Source organism: Spinacia oleracea, chromosome 3 (assembly GCF_020520425.1).
Source record: "Spinacia oleracea cultivar Varoflay chromosome 3, BTI_SOV_V1, whole genome shotgun sequence".
Taxonomy (NCBI): domain Eukaryota; kingdom Viridiplantae; phylum Streptophyta; class Magnoliopsida; order Caryophyllales; family Amaranthaceae; genus Spinacia; species Spinacia oleracea.
In genome coordinates this window covers 34,112,610-34,134,543 of record NC_079489.1, presented here as the reverse complement: position 1 = coordinate 34,134,543, position 21,934 = coordinate 34,112,610, and the positions used below count along the sequence as shown (strand labels likewise).

General features: G+C 36.9%; 1 protein-coding gene across 2 annotated transcripts; it reads right to left on the bottom strand.

The window, feature by feature from the left end:
- Positions 1-878: 878 nt before the first annotated feature.
- On the bottom strand, positions 879-7,795 carry LOC110779125 (uncharacterized). Of its 2 annotated transcripts, none has more exons than XM_021983660.2 (9): positions 7,588-7,795; positions 6,494-6,691; positions 6,312-6,361; positions 6,069-6,138; positions 5,864-5,969; positions 3,536-3,602; positions 3,304-3,379; positions 2,237-2,532; positions 879-1,355 (listed from the first exon to the last, which is right to left on the bottom strand). In XM_021983660.2, the coding sequence occupies exons 2-9, from the start codon at positions 6,651-6,653 to the stop codon at positions 1,272-1,274; spliced, it is 909 nt and encodes a 302-aa protein (XP_021839352.1). In that variant the 5' UTR covers positions 6,654-6,691; positions 7,588-7,795; the 3' UTR covers positions 879-1,271. The 2 variants fall into 2 exon arrangements, with proteins under 2 accessions (XP_021839352.1, XP_021839347.1); XM_021983655.2 differs by having other exon boundaries at positions 7,602-7,794.
- Positions 7,796-21,934: the final 14,139 nt, after the last annotated feature.

The window sequence follows — 21,934 nt, the reverse complement described above, 5'->3', positions numbered from 1 at the left end:
TTGCATGTCAAGATTTTGGGGTATGGATTTGTGAATGAAGGTAAAAGGGAAATGATATTATTTGAGAGATTGATATGGGACCAAGTAGACTAGTTTCTGGCCATTTGATGGTGATGCAATACGTAGTGCCTTTTTCAGGAATTAATGTGTACATGTGTCTAACACAAGAACTCAATTTGTTCTTATTTTTTATTTTTTATTTTTAACAAGAGACAATTTGTTGGCCTTACATACAGATTTCCTAGCAGTATTCTAATGAAATATGTCCAAAATAGGTTTCCGTAGCAATGTTTTGATGAGGAATTGATTAGGGTTGTGCATGTATACTACTAGGAAAAACGGAACGATCCTTTATTTACTCAAAGACGGACTAAGTATGTAATGCTCCTGGCAAACAAGCTGAATAAAGGCGTGCAAATGTTATATAAAAGTAATTTTGGTATAGAATTACAGAACCAAAACAGCCCACTAGTAACAAAGACAACATTGGAAGACCAAGCACCCATCATAACTAATGAGTTGACAACTTAACATCAACTAAATAAAATTCAAACTTGCAAATCATTGTACAAAGCGTGGTTTCTAAGAAACCAGAGTAGTTGTTAGGACAAAAGGACATGGTTTATGAAGCCGAGCTTTGATTCTTATAAGCTGCGGAGTACCTCTCTTTTAAATTTCCTAAATTCTGAGAATTGTGCGATTTGTGAAAATAAGGTAAAGAGAACAGAACCTACAATAAATTTGTGTTTAATCCAATTGTCAAAATAAGACGAGGAACAACAAATCCTTATTCAATAAAGACAGTTTCAGAGTATCCCTGCTTATTCCTTTCATGTTGCCTCTATGATATATCATACATGTAAGATTCAAACTTATAATTAAACAAGAAATAAAACATGAGGCCATTCATTAGATTGCCCAACAATTTAGGCAGTAAGTTCAAGAGGAAATAATTTCAATTTCACCCAAACAACAAAATTGCCAAGGAAATCCTATTCAAAATATGAAAAAAAAAACTGTCAAAATCTAGGATCGTGATGTGCAATAATGGCTACCAATCAACCTCTTAGATACTAATGAACAACCAAAATGAGATCATCTTACTCGTATGCTAAGTAGCCCTGTGGACAACCTTGAAAATATCCTACAAAGCTAGCCAAATGACCTCAATCTTCCTCTAGCGTCGAAAGAAAAGAAAAAAAAAATCCTCCAAAATAATATATGATGTACAATTTTCAGCTACTGCTACCTACTAAAAAAGCAATTTCAATCTAATCTACCTCCATGTCAGAGATGGCTTCATTTAGGATTATCTGGAGTTCTTGTACTCTCTGCTTTGTTAATGCAACACAATCCTGCAGTCAAGGCTGAATCATTAGCACATCATAATCATGCCTTTTCCCCTTAATAGAGACTAGAAAGACAGTAATCACATGAAAAAGCATATTTCTTCAAACGATAGCAAGTGGACCTGCAGTGTTATCTCCATAAATTAGTTGTCACGTTCTCCCAACCTCTTACAATTCAGGAAACAACATTATTTTACAAAAATACCCTTCAAATCAATTTGTATTATATCTAATTTATATCCTTTCCTCATCACTAATTACTATTGTGAACGGTGGAAAAAAAATTTGAGCATCCTACAATAGTATGTGTGACTTGGTAATTCTAGACGGATGGATTAAATCTCAATTTCAGAGAAGTACAATATGTACTTAAAGGCGTTAAAGCCAAGAAGAAGAAGAAGAAAATACATTCAACAACCAATCCACCCCCCCCCCCCCCCTCCCAAATGACATTGGCAACTCTTGGGCAATTTTCACAGGCTCTGTTTTGTTAAAAGATGGCGTTAAAGCCAATAAGAAGAAAATCCATGCAACAACTAATCCAACCCCACCCCACTACCAACGGACATTGGCAAGTCTCAAAACAACAACAAAAATACTGCTAGACAATGTTAAATTGCTTCATTAGCTTAAGCTATGGTATACACAAATCATACACCCTCAAATTTCTTATACATGCCCAAAATTCACCAGTTACGCTACTCACTTAACGTCTAGAATCAGCGTCTCAGACATCAAAAAAGCTCATATGCAACTAACTGCTGCACAAGTGGATGTTCCGACTTCCACCACAGATGTTGCAAAAGGAATCTGCCCCTTTTATGATCCTCAATTAATGAATTAAAACGAGAGGGGGAAAGAGTAGCAGTTTAAAGAAATAAACTTGCCTGGATGGCTGCTGTGTAGGCCAGAACGGGTCCACCAGGCTTGTATAGAGAAACAAGTTGACCAGATGAATTCAAAACCACAGTCACTGAAGTCTCTATAATGGATTCTTCCTCCGCATTGGGGTCAGCTAATATATAGTTCTTGTGAAGAACGCAAGTAAGTGAAAATGGAATGTTGCTTAAAGTAAGTTTTCTTTGCTCTTTATTAACAGGTTCTCTCTTCGACTTCCCTTCTTCCATCTCCTCGGAAATAAACACTCTTCCTTCATCATTCAAGGATACAACTGGGATGCGCACTGCAATAAAAGTTACAAAGTCCCATTTGATGAATCAGTAAAAACCTCACACTTGTACTCAAAGTAGTAAAGAGAACCCATATATACATTTCCAACTTAGTAAAGCGAGGCACAAGCATTAATAGAGACTTACGTTATAATAGATACTGAATGCAAAATCGAATAAAAATAAATAAATAAATAAATAACTATCTTAAACTAATGGACCCGCTTAACCTCTCTGGAAAACCAAAGTTAGAAGATTACTTCAGAGATACAGGCAGTGTCATTTATATCATTATATGACAGCAACAGCCAGACTGAAAGTGGAAGAGATTTAGAGAGAAATTTAAAAGAGCAAAACAGCCGTTCAATGTCAATAAACAGTCAAGGACATGAACTAGTTAGAAAAGAATAGGTAAAAACCAAGACTGTCAGCCACGTCCATGACACTAAGTCTGCCTCTTGAACACAACAATGATGACATTAACTCAAGAGCAGAAGCTTTGACCACCTAGATAAGGTTGGCACATTTACCTCTGGGAACATAGAATCCCAATTCAATAGCTTCAAGCAAGCCTTTTTTTATACCCACCACCATACTATACGCTAGTTGCGGAAACACCCCAACCCCCTCCCCACCATGGTGTTTGGAATATGAAGAGAATCATAAAGGGCAATGAAAAATCAAGCAATAATATTTCACTGAAAGTGAGACATGGAGACATACAACAGAAAACTGAGAATATAAATATGTTGCACAGAAGGGAAATGGACCAATAAGAAACTTACAACTAGAAAAGGCAGCAACTGCTGAAAGTAAAGCAGCATCAAAAAGAGCGCCATCAGCATCCAAACAGCATATATCCTGAACCAGTTAAAATTTAAAAACAATGCTGATAGTTGAAATTTAATTACATATATTTAAACATATCCTGACTTTGTAAATCGTTTATTTCCTTTTTACTGTTCAGAAGAAAGAAATTATCACAAGAAGAAGAATGAGGCAGGAACAAACGGTTACCAGATAGGCCATCCAAGCAGCTTTTCCACTGACCAAGCATAACTCCTTCAGATTTATCATACCAGCGCTGCAGATCCCCACAAAGAAAGTATCTCAAATTCAAAACATAAAATGATATTCTTTTTTTTAATTGTGAAGAAAAAAGTTCATTTATTTCAGAGTTCAGATGCAGTAAAAATTGCTGCGAACAAAGTTATTAAGTGATACGCAACTCTAAATAGCTAAAGGTCAGGACTGCAAACGTCAAGGAAGAACACCATTAACTCTTCACAGTTCAAATAGCACTAGTGGGTGATTTATGAGCTAGACACTAGACAGTTCCTCAACAACCCTATTCAGATGGAGGTTATCAAAGTAACTTTTAGGCTTTTAGCTACCAACAGCAGAAGCACCTTTAAACAAACCACTAAATAAAAGAAAATTCTTGATGCAGGAGACAGTATACTCTTTGCATGAAGAAAAATCAGACCACGTATATTTATATTATAGAATATGGACTTCCACACTTCAATAAATTGTGCACATTAGTTTAACTGTTATACTGTATTATTAAGCAGGTGGAAATTTATATCAACATAAGTAACGAGAAATGCTGTGAAAAACACGGGATTGCAACACCCCCCTTGGGTGACAAAGATACAACTACAAGTCAAAGAAACAACAGAAAACAAAGCCCAGCTAAGGCTGGAGGGAGGGAGGGGTGGGGGTCCGTGGGCAGGTGAGTGGGTAAAAGCAGACCAAGACCCACACAATCAAAACCTTAACACGAGAGCCTCATCATCACATTTTGCATTGAATTTAAAAGTGATACTACTAATACTATTATCTGTACTGTGTGCATCCCAGCTAGATTTTAAAAGGACCTTTTTATTTCTCTCAATTAAGAGCTTAAAAGTGATACTACTAATACTAGTATCTGTACTGTGTGCATCCTAGCCAGATTTTAAAAAGACCTTTTTATTTCTCTCAATTAAGAGCTCATACACACTCGCAGAAAGATCTCCTAAGCTCAACCTGACATTTGGAAGTCTGGTAAAATTTCTGGAAAACCACTTTAGTTCCTTGCAAAGAGGCGTTACCTAGGAGGAGTGTTTCACCAATCAAGAACCTTCACCCAGGCATCATTAAAATTCCCGCAGTCAAAATACAGATAACCTACATATACAAAAGCTGAACCACAAAGCCTACGTTGAGGGGCAACACATATCCTGCATCTAATACCGTTTGCCTGTTTGCCCCAATCCTTGGCTGGCAACTGGCAATGTTCTCCCAAAAAACTCCATGTCACAATATTTATCTTCCAAGGTATGAAAGAAACAATGAGCACTACTGCATGACCTTTTCCCTACTTATGCTGAACAAGGAACAGTTCTCAGCTAATTCATTCTAATATTCAGCAAATGTTAGAATCATGAGCTAGAACAGAACCTAATCTGCCAACAACAATGTTGGGAAGATAATGGCACCAACACGGCAACACCTAACACTCAGAACGGGAGATTTCACAGTCACCACAAACCAAGCTACCATAAAACCTGCAATTGCTACCTTTTTTCAGGTTAAAAATTCTTTCAAATTAAGAATCACAATTCTTAAATGGTCGAGTGTCCTTATCCAGTTATCCCAACCAATAGATTCAAGCTCCTTGTGGCAGATCGAAAGCTATCAAGAGAAAGTTGTGCAGGCACAAATCACGTGAATAAAGACCTTAGAGGTCAAGGGTGATCTCAGACTACATGCACAATTGTACACCATAAGGAATTAAGCTACATAACAGATTTCCTCCTAATTCCTGACAAGAACAGAATCATATACCAACTTGCAAAGTAAACCTAGAGAACACAGCTGTGGAGAGAGAAGCTCCTAAATAGCCAAAGTAAAAGGTAACCTTGATAAACCCAATTACATCCATTAGAATGCACAAATAGGCGTGATGAACACCACCAAACAATAAATTTTGGATATCAATGTACTACCCACGACACCTCGCATAACTAATAAAAAGACTTATCAACCATGGTCTTCAACATTTCCATAAGTCTACTAATCAATTTGAACCACAACAAACTGGCTCGTACGCATGTTTACCAAAAGAAACAACCACATTATAACTCAAAGGAGTGAGAAAGGCCTGTCATCAAATTTTTGACAACCAAAATTATGAACAAAATAAACTGTTCATGTTAATAGTGAAGAATGGGAACTTTTAAATTGTGAAATCGGGATGCCAACTTTTCAGAAAGTACATCTGATAGAATAAAGTTTAAAAGAATCTTAACAATTGAGTATTCAGAACTAGCAAGCAACCATTGGCAGACATTTACTTGCCTTAAAATGGTGTCTGCTAACTGCTTTGATATAACTGGTGCCGCATCTGCTGGTCTTCCAGGCCTAACAAGGGGAGAACATATAGGAGGCATGTGAAACTCAATAGCTGCATATAGAATAAATTGCAATGTTATTGGTCATAAATTGAGAACAAAACACATGACACTGAAAGGTGAAGATAGGACAAAGATGATTATACGCCTACCCAGGTTACCCTCGTCTGGTGACTCTGTAGAAGGAGTCATAATCTCCATCTTGATCGCAGCTAGCATAGTCTGTAGAAGGACATGAATTTATTTAGAAAAATACATGAAGGGTCTCCTACTGAAGAATAATAAGAGTAAATCAGATTGATGACTTACAGTGCAGCCAATTTTTCATGATAAAAACTAAGAAGGGTAAACATGATAATAATAACTAATAAGAGTAAACCAGATTGATGACTTACAGTACAGCCAATCTTTACAAGTGCAGAACCATTTGCAGATGAAACAGCCCCTGCACATGTATATAAGATAACTAAGCAAGGCTAAAATAAATTGAACCAGCTTAAAGAAACGATTATGGTCAGCAATTTGACGAGAAAAAAGAAACACTAGTAGAAAATAAAGGTGTAAAATTGAAACCAACCAAGGGCCACACTTGTATCTCTGGCGGAGTTAAGAGTCCTTGCATCAGGCCTTAAAGACTTGACGAAATGCCGCTCATAAAACTGTACAGGAAATAAGCGCCTGAAAGCATCAATCTCCATATCAGCTGATATATCTCCGGAAGCATTTGACGACCCCATCTAAATTTTCACTTCAAACTCCCTGAGATTCCTGCGCCCTATAAAAATTGTAATGGAAATTATAATCACAACAAAGGTACTTGGAGCAGCACATGCTAATGTACTTGAATTCATTAGATACACTACTGAAATGAAAAGACCAACACCTGTTTCATTGAAAATAAAAATTGGGATAGGGTTCAAGAATACGGCGATGTTTGGCATTTCCGACCTTTTCTTACTAGAAAAAGCAGGCCACCCTCGAGCCAGGGCAGGAGGGGCGCCCGCCCTGGGCCCAGGGAGAAAAAGGTCCATTTTCATAGCTTTCCATCCTAACATAAAAGGATTATAAACAAAAGCCTGTGAAATCCGGCTGAATGGTTGAAGTGGTTCAATGGTATTGAAACCTTGTTATCATCAAACTTCTTAAGGCATCAGGAGTTGGAATCTAACCTAATACATTATCTTCTCATGAACGAAACAACCACCACCTACATTTACTCAGTCTCTAGAAAGTTGCATAAATTCTTATTCAATCGAACTCATAAATCATACTTGTAATATAGAAACTAATTAAATCAAACTAAACTTGAGTATGCTCACTATGCCCTTAAATTATTGCTCTTTTCTGCTTTGCTCCCTCAGTCCCTCCTTGATAAAAACCAAACCAACCCCCAAAACATAGTATAATAATGATTTTCGACTACAATTATGAACTGCATATAGACTAATTACACATAAAACAACACCAAACCAAAGCCAACGAAAAATCCAACAGAATAATTTTAACAACAATATTTCATCACTTGAAACATCACGACACTATGTCAGGAAACATAATGTATTTAAACAATTTTGGATCTATAAAAGTAAAGATAAAATCAACAGAACGTTCCCAAAAAAATCGATACAAAATAGAAAAGTGAAGAAAATGAACGAGGAAAAGAAACTATACACAGTCGTCAATACCGAGAATAGCAGCGGTGAAGAAAAGGGGTGGTTGGAAGTTCCCCAAAGTAGAAAATCCTCAATGGCAGAGGCGCCGCCGACCAGAGGTGGCGATACAACGAGAAGATGGTGGTTTTGTTGGAGGGTGTAAGAGGAAGAAGATGAAAAAAAAGCTGCGAGTTGGAGTTGAGTTGGAGTTTGAGAGAAATGGCGTTTACAAACTTTTTAAAACGACGGTCTGACCGTCAGACCGCCCCAGCCCATGGGTGGGTCGCGGGTCAATTGACGGGTCGAAATAATCCGTGGGTTTTAATTTGCGGGTCCTATAAACATCTATTTTTTTACATATTTTCGAGGTAAATTTGTCAAATACAATCTAATAAAGTTCTCTATTTTTCAATTACAACCTTAAACTTGTACATCTATTTTAAATTACAACCCGAAATTATTTTCCGGCAAAAATTACCGGAAAATGATGTCATAACATTATTAAAAAAAAATTATGAAGTACAAAAAAAAAATTTATTTTTTTGTTTTAATTCTTATTTATCGATTTAATTTTTTTTATAGAAATTATGTAACTATTTTTTTTAATAACATTATGACATCATCTTCCGGTGATTTTTGCCGGAAAATAATTTCGGGTTGTAATTTAAAATGGATGTATAAGTTTAAGGTTGTAATTGGCAAATAGAAAACTTTATTAGGTTGTATTTGGCAAATTTTCCTATTTTCAAAGCCCTAATTCTCCCTCTCTCCTCAAACTCTCCGCCTCCCTCTCTCTCCTAAACTCCTTGTTTCTTTCTCTCTCCTCAAACCCTATCCGCCTCCCCGTCTCTCCTCAACCTCTCAAATTTTCCTCCGGCAAGGTTCAAGAACAAGAATTCGGCGGCATTGAAGCTGGAAGGAGGCTGATTCGGCGAGGAGCGACGGCGAAGAGCAGCAGCGGCGAAGTTTGTAAATGAGGTAAGTCTTCCATCTCTTTCCTCCTTACTTCAATTCTTTTAGGTTTTAGAATTTTCAATTCTGTGTTAGGTTTTGATTATTCAATTATTTATCATAAATCGTAGGTTTCGACAACGAAAGAGCTAGAATCGGGGTCGTAAAAGAGGTGGAGAAGGATGTCGGAGGTGGAATCATCGTTGAAGCCGACGGCGTCGCATCCTTGCTACTGTCGCATCATAACAAGGGTTTCGATTAAACCATTGTTTAATCGAATCCCTTGGAAAGGGAAGCTTGACGGCGGAGGTTTGTGGAGAATCGAGATTGAAGGCGGCGAGGGCGGAGGAAGGAGGCGGGGAGGTTAGGTGGAGGTTAGTTATGAATATTTGAGTTTTAGTTAACATTTTCTGAGTTTTATGAGTCTTCGTTTGTGTTTTTGAATTTATGAGTTTCAGTTAAGATTTTTTTTAAGTTTAGTTAAGATTTTTTGAATTTTAGTTAGATATATTTTGTTAAGTTTAGTTAAGATTTTTTGAGTTTTTGAAATTAATTAGTTAAGCAGACGAACTAATTAGTTAAGCAAGAGAAATCGATTAGTTAAGCAATGGAACCAATTACTTAAGTAATGAAATTAACTAGTTAAGCACTAAGATTTATTAGTTAAACATTTGAACCAAATAGTTAAGCAATAAACCAATTAGTTAAGCAATTGAGCTGATTAGTTAAGCATTGTAATTCATTAGTTAAGATTTTCTGAGTTTTATGCACCTTAAAGTAAGCTTTAAAAGCCAAACCACTTAAATTGTGGTCTCTGCTTTCCAGTCTTGTTTTTATGCACCTTTATTAACAAGTAAGCTTTAAAAGCCTTCTCTTCAACTGCATTTTTTGTTCATTTATTGAAATATTACATTGAAGAGTTTGATTAGTGAGGACTAATGGTCGTTGATCATGATTACTTCTTAACATAAACTTTGATTTCTTTGTTTTGATAATTGCTTAAAAAATATGTATGATGTAGTAGCTTACTTTTGAATTATGACATTGAAATGTTTGATTAGTGAGGACTGATGGTCGTTGATCATGATTTACTTCTCAACATAGACTTTGATGACTAGAGAAAAGAAGGATAAGTGCTACCACTTGTTGGAAACACAGGTACTTGCGGCCTAAGTCGCAATTAGGATGGCGTCGCCATCAACTTCTTATCTGTGTAGCCAGATCTCGTTCGTCTCCTCTGTTTTCGGCTCGTGTTGGTGTTGTTGGGCTTGCAGTTGTGGCGGATGGTTGTCTGGTGTAGTTGACTTGTTGGTGCTATTGTGAGAACACTGGTAAAGGAGGTGAAGCGCGGTCGTGCTTGGCTGTTTCTCCTTCGGATTGTATTAGTTACACGTTTGTTGTATTAAGTTAAGAAATAAAATGGTTTAGTATCATAGCTTTGGGGCTGCTGTTGGCTGTGGTTGCGACGCGAAGGAACAACATGATTTCAGAATCCAAATTGTGATTCTCTTGAACAAAGATGATTAAATTGGTTATGGTTAAGAAATTTTTGTTTTAGTTAAACTTTGTAATATTTAGTTATAAAATTTTATCGTTTTTGTTACATTTTTTGCATTTTAAAGTGAATTTTTGTTTAGTCAAGAATAATTATGTTTTAGTTAAGAATAACTCTATTTTAGTTGAGAAGAAATTCATTTTAGTTAAAGTTTTTTGAGATTTAGTTAAGATTTTTTGATATTTAGTTACGTGTTTTTGAGTTTTAGTAAAATTTTCTTAATTTTAGTTAAGAATTATCGTGTTTTAGTTAAGATATAATTTGTTAATATTGTTTGAGTATTAGTTACAATTTAATAAGTTTCAGTTATGATTTTCTTAAGTTTATTTAAAATTATCGTGTTTTAATTCAATTAGTTAAACAATAAAATCAATTAGTTAAGCAATGAATTAATTTGTTAAATCAATGAAACCAATTAGTTAAGCCATGAAATTCAATTAGTCAAACACTGAAATTAATTAGTTTAGCAATGTAACCAATTAGTTAAGCAATGTAACTAATTAGTTAAGTAAATAAACGAATTAGTTAAAGCAATGGAACCAACAAGTTTACGGATATAAAGAAAGTATTTGTTAAGCCCGAACTTGAATTAGTTAAGCAATGAAACCAATTAGTTAAGCAATAGAAACAACTAGTTAAGCAATGAAATCAATTATTTAAGCAATGGAATCAGTTAGCTAGTTAAGATTTAATTATGTTTAGTTAACGCCTGTAATTCAATTAGTTAAGCAATAAAACCAATTAGTTAAGCAATTGAACCAATTAGTTAAGCATTGAAACTAAATAGTTAAGCAGTGAAACCATTAAGTTTATTAGTATAAAGAAAGTCTTTGTTAAGCCTGAAATTCAATTAGTTAAGCACTTGAACTAATTAGTTAAGTAATAAAACTAATAAGTTTATTGATATAAAGAAAGTATTTGTTAAGCATTGGAACAAATTAATTAAGCACTGTAACTAAGTAGTTAAGCAATGAAACCAATAAGTTTACAGGTATAAAGAAAGTATTTGTTAAACCTGAAAAATTCAATTAGTTAAGCAATGAAACCAATTAGTTAAACAATTGATCAACTAGTTAAGCAATGAGACCAATTAGTTAAGTAACCGAACCAATTAGTTAAGCAACCGAACCAATTAGTTAAGCAATGGAACCAATTAGGTAAATACTGAAACCAATTAGTTAAGCAATGAATCCGATTAGTTAAGCATTGAAACTAATTAGTTAAGATTTTTGGAGTTTTAGTTTTGACTTTCGGAGTTTTAATTATGATTTTAGAAGTCTTAGTTAAGATTTTCGGAGTTTTAGTTAAGATTTTTGGAGTTTTAGTTTAGATTTCAGAAGTTGCGCAATAGAACCAATTAGTTAAGCAATAGAACCAATTAGTTAAGCACTGAAACTAATTAGTTAAGCAATAAAACCAATTAGTTAAGCATTGCAACTAATTAGTTAAGCAATAAAACCAATTAGTTAAGCATTGCAACTAATTAGTTAAGCATGAAATTCAATTAGTTAACCAATGGGCCAAATAGTTAAACAATTGAACAAATTAGTAATCAATAAACCAATTAGTTATGCCTGAAATTCAATTAGTTAAGCACTGAAACTAATTAGTAAAGCATTGTAACTAAATAGTTAAGATTTTAGAAGTTTTAGTTAAGATTTTTGAAGTTTTAGTTATGATTTTAGTTACGTGTTTCTAAGTTTAGTTAAGATTTTATAAGTTTTAGTTAAGATTTTCTTAGGTTTAGTTAAGAATTATCGACTAAAACAAAAAATGATTTAAATGCAAAACAATGTAACTAAATCCTTTTATTTCATAACTAAATATAACAAAAGTTCAACTAAAAATAAATTATTCTTAACTAAAACCTATTTAATCATTACTGAATTAAATCAATAACCACACTTAGAAAATGGGAATTGGTAAAGAAAAATCAATAACTCCATTGTCTATTTCCACTACGTACGACTAAGATTTTTGGATTTTTAGTTATGATTTAAGAAGTTTTAGTTACCTGTTTCTAAGTTTAGTTAAGATTGTATAAGTTTTAGTTAATTAAGATTTTCTTAGGTTTAGTTAAGAATTATCATGTTTTAGTTAAGATTGAATCGATTAATTAATGAAAATTCTTTACTAGATAGTAGTAGTGAACCTAAAGTGATATTGGGTGATTTTTAAATTTTAGTTCGGATTTCAAAAGTTTTTGAGTTTTAGCTACTTTTTAAGGGCGAGTCAAGAATTTTTGAGTTTCAGTTACGCGTTCCGAGTTTTAGTTAAGATTCTCTTTGGTTTAGTTAAGAATTAGTGTCTTTTAGTTAAGATTAAATTGATTTATGAAAATTGTTTTACTAGTGATCCTAGAGTGATCTTATATTGCGCTAGGGATAATGTTTTTGGGCTTTGACCCATATTTTACTTGGAAAAAGGATCCTCTGGTTGTTCTCCAATTCCGTTAAAACTACAAAAATCTTAATTAAAGCTTCGAAAATAATAACAAATTCACACCTTAAAAATTTAATGGTAACTAAATCTTCTAAAATCTTAACTAAACTCAGAAAATCATAACTAAATCTCAAAAATTTAATCTTAACCAAATAATTTTAACTAAATCTCAAAAAATATAACTAGACTTCCAAATAGTTAAGCATTGTAACTAATTAGTTAAGAAATAAAATCAATTAGTTAAGCATTGTAACTAATTAGTTAAGCAATGAAACTAATTTGTTAAACATTAGAACCGATTAGTTAATCAATGGAATCAATTAGTTAATCAATGAAATCGATTAGTTAATCAATGGAACCAATTAGTTAAACACCGGATCCAAATAGTAAAGTAATGAAACCAATTAGTTAAGCATTGAAACTAATTAATTAAGCAATGAAACTAATTAGTTTAGCAATGAAATCCAATTAGTTAAGCAATGCAGCCAATTAGTTAAACATAGAAACCAAATATAGAATCAATTAGTTAAGCATTGTAACTAATTAGTTAAGCAATGAAACTAATTAGTTAAACATTAGAACCGATTAGTTAATCAATGATTCAATGAAATCAATTAGTTAAGCACTGGGTCCAAATAGTTAAGTAATGAAACCAATTAGTTAAGCATTGAAACTAATTAGTTAAGCAATGAAACCAATTAGTTAAGCAATGAAATCCAATTAGGCACTGAAACCAAATAGTTAAGTAATGAAACCAATTAGTTAAGCATTGAAACTAATTAGTTAAGCAATGAAACCAATTAGTTAAGCAATGAAATCCAATTAGTTAAGGATGCAATTAAATTAATTAAGCACTGGAACCAAATAGTTAAGTAATGAAACCAATTAGTTAAACACTGGGACTAATTGGTTAAGAATTGAAACCAATTAGTTAAGTCTGAAATTCAATTAGTTAAGAGTGAAATCCAATTAGTTAAGACCGAAATCCAATTAGTTAAGACCGAAATTTAATTAGTTAAACAACGAAACCAATTAGTTAAATAACTAAAACAACTAGTTAAGCATTGAACTAATTAGTTAAGCTACGAAACTATTTAGTTAAATAACTAAAACAATTAGTTAAGCATTGAACCAATTAGTTAAGCAACGAGACCATTTAGCTAAGAATTAATTCGTTTTAGTTGAGAATAATTTAGTTTCACTTGAGGCTCTTTAGTTAACCTTTTGTTGCATTTAGTTACGATATTGAATGTTTTAGTTATACAAATTATGAGTATTAAACAAACTAATAATTGAAACAAAATTGTAACTAATTCACGTAAAACTTCACTATTCGCAATGAAACTAATTAGTTAAGCCCTGAAACTAATCAGTTAAACACTGAAACTAATCAGTTAAACAATGTAACCAATTAGTTAAACACTGAAACTAATTAGTTAAGCAATTGAACGAATAAGTTAACAAATATAAAGAAAATATTAATTTAAAATTTCAATTAGTTAAGTCTGAAATACAATTAGTTAAGCAATTAAATCAATTAGTTAAGACATGGGCCAATTAGTTAAGCAAATCTTATTTTTTGGATACAAGTACTACTTAAAAACAATATTGACACAAATAAAATCAAACTGTCATGCAAATTATGTAGAAACTTCAGCAGTTTCAAACTGAATCAAATTAAACCAGTACAGAAACTTCAGCAGTTTCAAAATTTTATGCAGCATTTCTAGCAGTAATTAGCCATCTTCTGATGCACATTATTAAGTTAATTAAATGTAACATGATTTTGTTCACATAATCAGGTTCTTAGCAGCAACAATACCCTCAAATGTAACACCAGGACCAAACGCCAATATCAAGCCCCATTCTTCACCATTCTTAACTTCCTTGTTCAACTTCTTGCTTGCTGCTAGCATTACCATAGTCGGCTAGAGCTCTTCGACTAGCGATCAACTTTTCCGGTGATAAATCGATCCTTTTCAAAAATCAAAAACCTAAAATCTAAAATCTAAAATCTAAAATCCAAATCAACGGATAGCTTGAGGAGGGAGATTGATCGAACGACTTTGAGGAGGGAGATAGGTCGGCGGCGAGATCGATGCAGCAGCCATACCGCCGTTCGCACCTCCACCGTCTATTTTCTTTAGAATTTTAGCAGAGGAACGAGGAGGAGCTCCTCGGGAACTGCCGACATGAGGATGGGTTTCTCCGGCGAGAGAGAAGAGCGAGGAGAGGAGAGAGAGGATCGCACCAGAAGGAGAGAGGAGATGAGTGTTGAGAGGGGAGGGACAGCAGAAATGAGCAGGAGAGAGAAATTAGAATCCTTTTATTAGGCGCGTGAAATCACGCGTGCGTGGGCCAAGGGACCGTCTGACAGGCGCGTGGGCGTTAGGCGGTCTGACACACAAGTTACTGAAATGCGTTTGGGGTTTTGTTGTTGTTGTTTTTATTTTTAAGTATTGTTTGCCCCTAGGTGTGGACACGAGCCGAACTCTAATAGGGGGGCAGGCTACTAGCGACAAACTAACCCCATACCCAGGGAAAAATTGTATTTTCTCTTCATCATAAGTCAAATAAATTACTAAGTATCGGAAATATGACAGTAATTGACATAACAATGACAGTATGTTAATACAACAATGACAGTATTTATGCAAACGTTGATAATACTTATATAACACTTGTATGCATACTTTTACACATTCATTTAATATGCAACACTTTTATACATTAATTTAAGTGGTCCCTTTACTTTTTCTATTTCATTACACTAGTATACATAATTTCCTATTTTTTGGGTGATTGTGACAGTATTTTAATACAACAATGACAGTATATATACAACAATGACAATACTTATATTACCGTTGACAGTATATAACAAGTTAGCAACACTTGTACACATTTATTTAAGGGTGGGCCATCTTTCCAATAATTTTTTTTAGGGTGGGTATGGGTCAGTTTGTCGCTGGGTGACCAGCAATGTAGACTACCTCCTCTAATAGGCTCGGCTTGGTGGCTTGGTTTGGTTATTTTTTTTTCGAGTTCGAACTCGAATTTACCTCGAGCTTAAAAATCCTTATTGAGCCAGGCTTGAAAAGAATTCTTCGAGTTCGAGCCAAGTTTCGAGCTTGTTCGAGCCTTGACTCGATAAATAGATAAACCATATTATACCAACATGTATAATAATATTACTAATAATTTTCTTCATCTAACATTAAAATAGTACTTTTCTTGGACAAGTTATGTAAAATAATATCCTTATTTATCATTTAATTGATAGTTTTGACAATGGTATTAAACGATATTTAAAAATCTCATAAATATGCATTATTATTCTTAAATTAACGAGCTAGCGAGCTTTTGATCCGAACACCATTGATTTTGAGTTTGGACCGATTCCGAACTATTCACGAACAGTTCTGTTCGTGTCCACCCCTTGCCCCATTTGCAGGGGCAGCGCTTGGGCGGGGCGACCGCACAGGGACCCCCATAAAAAAGCCCCCCTAAAATCCCATATTTACATATTAAGTACAAAGGTTACAAAAGAGTTGTTGTTGTACAGTGGTAGCGAACGACTTAGTTTGTAACAATGCCTGCGTTCGAATCCCCGCGCCGAGCTTTTTATTTTATAAATTTTTTGATAGATAGCTATACTCCATCATGACATTAAATCATTAATATGCATTTCTTTATAGAGAAACTTTCCGGTAGGACCGCATTATAGGCGCGGGTAGGAAAGACCGGGTGAGACAACCACGCGCGGTATACATTGAAATTCTTTCTACCGGGTTCTAACTTTTCCCTTCTCTCTTCTTAATCTCTTTCTCTCACCTCCAAATGTCTTTGGATCTCTGCCCCCTATTTCCTCCAAAACTCACACACCTCACCTCCTCGTCGTCGTCCCTCCAAAACCCTAGCCACCTTCATTCTCTCTTCTCCTTCCTCGATCTCTCCTCCTCGCTACCATTGCAAGATGCGCGGCCATGGATTCCGACTATCTCAGCCTCGTATTCTCCGCTGACCATGGATGCGCGGCCATGAATTTCGCGTGAGGTTTTAAGGTTTTCAGTTTTATTCCTTTGTTTTGATGAATTTGCGATTTAGGTTTTTGATTAATTTGGTTGATATTGTCGATGTTTGATTTCATGACAAGAGTTTGCGGTGACAGTGGTGGAAATACGGCTGGTGCTGCTAGGAAGACGGTGAGTTTCGGTGATATGACAGGGAGATGATGGAGGTGCGGCAGAGTCAAATGAAAGAATTTTGTAGCGTGGTGGAGGTGTGGTTGATGGAAGCTTGCTGCAAGGAACAACGAGAAAGGAAGGAGAAGACAGAGTTTTTGGATCAACACCATCTCATCGACGGCCGGCGACGGTAGCATCATGAAGAATAATGTTTTTTTTTATCTGGATGGGTGTTAGAAGTAGGAACTGAGGAGTGAAGACTTGTTGATTGTGTTTTAATTCCATTGAATTTTGCATGTATGAACTTTATTACTAAGTATGAACTTAGCAACATGCTCATACTTAGGGAACAAATTTTTTTGATGCCACTAGCTTGTCGTGTTTGGAATTTCAGAATGTAATTGCTTCCATTACTGGGCTCAAGGTATGATGCCTTATGTTTTTTCGTACTTTTTGCGAAATGTTGTATGTCATGTGACAGTTCATCCTCCACTGAGGGGGAGGCTTCAGATTACATGATGCAGTCACGGGTGATCCCTTCTCGTCCGATGAGACGAGAGGGCACTTATCGGCCCGCTCGGGGCTCTCGGAGGGCGAGGAATGACTCTTCGTCTCCTCCATTGGAGTCTGGAGGGGGCCCTGACCCCGAGGAGGAGCAAGCTTGGGAGGCCCCGCTTGAGTACGACGGGGTCGACCTTCACCATGACTTGGGGCATCACGTGGTGTCTCGGTTTTGTGCTGGTAGGGCCGAGACGGATACAGTTTATCGACCTTACGGTTGGTCGGTCTTTGTGGAGCGTTTGGGAAACTGGATGGACGGACCCGTGCAATGGTGGAGGCATACCTCTTGTATCTGATGGTGTGCGTTTTTAGGGAGGTCGTGGGTCCCAACGCGTCTAGGCGGTTCTTGCGCTTGCTCCTGGAGTGGTGGTGGGATACCACCAAAAAATTTCACTTCCCGTGGGGGGAGATGACCATTACTCATGAGGACTACACTGCCCTTACGGGTCTGTCCTTTACGGGTACCTCGAACTACAACATCAAAGATGGAGATATGCCGTCGCAGAAGACGGTTAGAGAGTGTATCGAGGAAGAGTTGGCCGTAGAGGTGGACAAGTATAAGGGGAAGGGGATGCATTATTCCTTGCTGGTGGATGTTTTACTGGAGGGGCACCCTTCTTGTGCTTCCCCGAGGAGGTATTCTCGCATTTTTTACTTACTGTTCTTGAGTTCGACTATCTTGTCGAACCGTTCTAAGAGAGTGGATCCTTGGCTGATCCCGTTGGTGCGGGAGCTATATGAGTGTGGCTGTGCGGGTTCTTGACGGTCCAGATAGACCTGTGAGGCTTATTTCTCAGTGGGCCGTACTGCGACTCATGGAGGTACGAGTTTGGTATTATCATTTAGGAGTGCTACATGAGTTGTGTAGTTACTTATCATGTTTCTACTATTTTTTTATGAAGTTGTGGGCTTTTGAGCGCCTACCGTTCTTTGCCCTTCGGTCTGGTAGAGTGTCCGGAGGTTAGCCTGTGGCCTACTTGCCGGGGTGGTGCCGGGAAGTTGAAGAGATGCCCCGCTATGAAGAGGTTTAGGGATATGATTGCGGTCGGGCTCCCTGACTTGGTAAGCATGATTAGTTTTCTTTCTTACTTTATCTTGTTTTATGAGAGTTACTTAACCTGTCTGTTTTTGGTTCTGCAAACAGGTGATCTGGTCCTGCTGGGCCGGGTTAGAGGAGACAGAGGCGTTGGTGGAGACTTGGCGCCAATCTCGGTGCTGGATTCTGTACCAGGGTCCTAGGGTCCCTGCCTGGTTCTTGGGGGAGCGGGTACTCCGGCAGACTACTGAGCTTATACGGGTGCCCCAGTCGCCGCCTTCTAGTATGTTGCGCCCTACGGGCATTCTTTCTAGTCGTCGGGTGGTGCTGCGACGGGGTATGCCTGCGGGCGAGCTGGTGATGCTTGATCACATCTATCCTGACTTTGTGCGACTCCGGCTCTTGCTTCCACCGGTCGTTGAGGTACGTGTAATCTTCTGACTTTATTGATATGCACGTATTTTTTTTACTCTTTTGTTGTGTTCTGACTTGTTGTTTGTCTGTGTTGCAGCCTGAGCCTATTGATCTCGGCGGTTGGGTGCCGCCTGCGTTCAAGATCCATTATACCACGGCGGGCGGGTCTAGGATCACGGAGGAGGTTACTGTGATCCCTGATGAGGAGGGATCTCACCCGTTGGTCCCTACAGGTGCTCGTACGGTATGATATTAGTTCGTCTGGCAATCATACTTATTGTGTACTTTCTGATTCTTACATGCATGATTGCTGACATTTTTTTTGTTCAGGTACCCGTCGTTATGGTCAACCAGGTAGTCTGAGTGGTCAACCGGTTGAAGGCTAGTTTGGACATGTATTATTTTTCGTATTGTGCTACAGACTTTTGTACATATTGTTGCTTTTTTGTACTTAGTTTCTTTTGTTTCGTCCGTGCGTGCATCGAATTTTGCGAAAAATAGGCCATTTTTCAGTATCTTGCCTTAGTCAGAGGTATTACCTTTTGGAGGAATACCGACTCACTTAAACAGAAAAGAAAACAAAAACACATAACAGGAAATGACGCACTTTAAGTTTTAGGCTCAACAATGCTTATCAGAATTTTAGTCAAAGTAAACTTTTATTCGGAAATCGAGTTTGAGTATAGAGTCTTAGAAAAGTGATTGAATCCTGGCTATCCTACAATATCTGACCTATAACAGAGTTTACGCAAGATAGGAATTTTAATTAAGCTTGAAAATTGAAATCTATGTGACTGATAGAGTTTACGCAAAACTGCCTTGCGAGCGCTGGAAAATTCCAGCGCTTGGCTTGGAAACGCCGAAATATTCGAGCGCTTAAATCTGAGCGCTGGAATTTTCCAGCGCTGGTTTCTGTATTCTGCGGAAATACAAATTCGTACATCCGTTTCAACAAGACTCGAATGCTTGCTTGGCGTGGCCATAAATAGCGGGATGCGACGTTCATAGCTTATTACCCTTGTATGCATTATCTGATTGCTTAAGTATTGTGAATCCTATTGTTTTTCCTTTCCTTTTGTGTTTCTTGCCATGTCGAATCCCGTTCCCCCTATGTCTTTGAAACTCGTTGTTAGCAAATGGCTTTGTTCACTTACCCCGATTGATAAGATGCTATTGAAAGAATATGCTTTAGATGCTTTGTTAGGACTACAACAAATAAAAATCGATTTCAATTTCATCCATGCTGCCCTGAATTTTTGGGATTCTGATCATCATGTATTTACTTAAACAGACTCACTTAAATAGAAAAGAAAACAAAAACACATAACAGGAAATGACGCGCTTTAAGTTTTAGGGTCAACAATGCTTATCAGAATTTTAGTCAAAGTAAACTTTTATTCAGAAATCGAGTTTGAGTACAGAGTCTTAGGAAAGTGATTGAATCCTGGCTATCCTACAATATCTGACCTATAACAGAGTTTACGCAAGATAGGAATTTTAATTAAGCTTGAAAATTGAAATCTATGTGGCTGATAGAGTTTACGCGAAACTGTCATGCGAGCGCTGGAAAATTCCATCGCTTGGCTTGGCAACACCGAAATATTCGAGCGCTGGAATTTTCCAGCAATGGTTTCTGTATTCTGCGGAAATACAAATTCGTACATCCGTTTCAACAAGACTCGAATGCTTGCTTGGCGAGGCCATAAATAACGGGATGCGACGTTCATAGCTTATTACCCTTGTATGCATTATCTGATTGCTTAAGTATTGTGAATCCTATTGTCTTTCCTTTCCTTTTGTGTTTCTTGCCATGTCGAATCCCGTTCCCCCTATGTCTTTGAAAATCGTTGTTAGCAAATGGCTTCGTTCACTTACCCCGATTGATAAGATGCTATTGAAAGAATATGCTTTAGATGCTTTGTTAGGACTACATCAAATAAAAATCGATTTCAATTTCATCCATGCTGCCCTGAATTTTTGGGATTCTGATCATCATGTATTTACTTTTCGCAATAATGAGATTGTTCCCCTGCCTGAGTAATTTGCTGCTATCTTAGGTTATCCTGTTACTGCGCTTTCTGTGACCCCTAGTACTGCCGATGGAGGAAAACAGATGATGGGGAAGTTCCTGGGTTTGCCTGAAAGTAAGGTCAATGAGATGTTGGTCGGGGATGTTGTTGACCTTTCCGTGCTCATTAGACACTTTAGGATCCCTACTGTCAATATAACTGAACAGAAACGTAGCATTAGGGCCCTGTGTTTCTGCTTGTTAAACTGTTATTTATTTCATAACAATGACATCATGCTTGGAGATCTAAGACTGATGCCAGATGTCAGTTTAATGGAGAGTCGGTATTCCATGATGCCCATGGTGGTTGCCAAGACTATTCTTTGGGAGGACGTCTTGAAGAAGGACATGAAGTGAGGAGCTGTCGGGGGTAGCCCTTTGTTATTGCAGGTAATCAATTATAAAAATCGTTTATTTTTGCGCTTTTTTTTTTGAATATGCGTGCAAATCATATAATTTTTCTTTTCGACAAATGGCAGCGCTGGAAATTTCCGGCGCTTTGAATGTTCGCGCTGAAATTTTCTGGCGCTGCGACTTTGTTTTCGAAACTGGTGCGAGTCTGGTGCGACTGATTTCTGTTTTTTTTTATTTCAGATCTGGCTGATGGAGCGACTGAGAATTCTAGAAGCTCCGTCTGATCTTAAGACATATCTAAACCAAGGAGAGAATGAAGCCGAGTGGACTTGGTATCTTACCGATGGTCTTTGTTCCGTCAAGTGGGTGATCCCGTGGTGGGGTCTGGAGTCTATGACAGGTGGGACGGGACGCATTGTTTTTACGTTGCTTGCAGGGCTGGTGCGTCCCACCTATTTGTTCCCGTACCGCGTTATGAGGCAGTATGGTTTGCGACATACTTTCCCTTTTGCGGATACTACTCTACCTAGTACTACTTCTTTCTCGCGACAACTCCTCCTGGGGTGGGCAAAAGGTTATGACTGCTTGCCTCATTGGGACGTTACTACGGAAGGAAATATTGCCTTATCTAAAAATTACAGGCTTTGGATGAGCTCAGACGATGTTGTAGAGAGGGCCAAGGCTCGTAGTGCTGAACTTGCTGAGATATTGCATCCCTATGTTGATCATCGGTCTAGACACAAGCTAACTGGGCGTCATGCTACTGCGCCCATACAAATGTTGAATTGGCTCCAAGTA

Excerpts from the sequence above, each read along its gene's own strand:
- LOC110779125 (XM_021983660.2), bottom strand. The coding sequence starts at position 6,653 with ATGGGGTCGTCAAATGCTTCCGGAGATATATCAGCTGATATGGAGATT. Across the intron at positions 6,139-6,311 it reads TTGTAAAGATTGGCTGTACT|ACTATGCTAGCTGCGATCAA; the intron begins GTAAGTCATCAA and ends GTCCTTCTACAG. Across the intron at positions 5,970-6,068 it reads ACCAGACGAGGGTAACCTGG|CTATTGAGTTTCACATGCCT; the intron begins GTAGGCGTATAA and ends TTCTATATGCAG.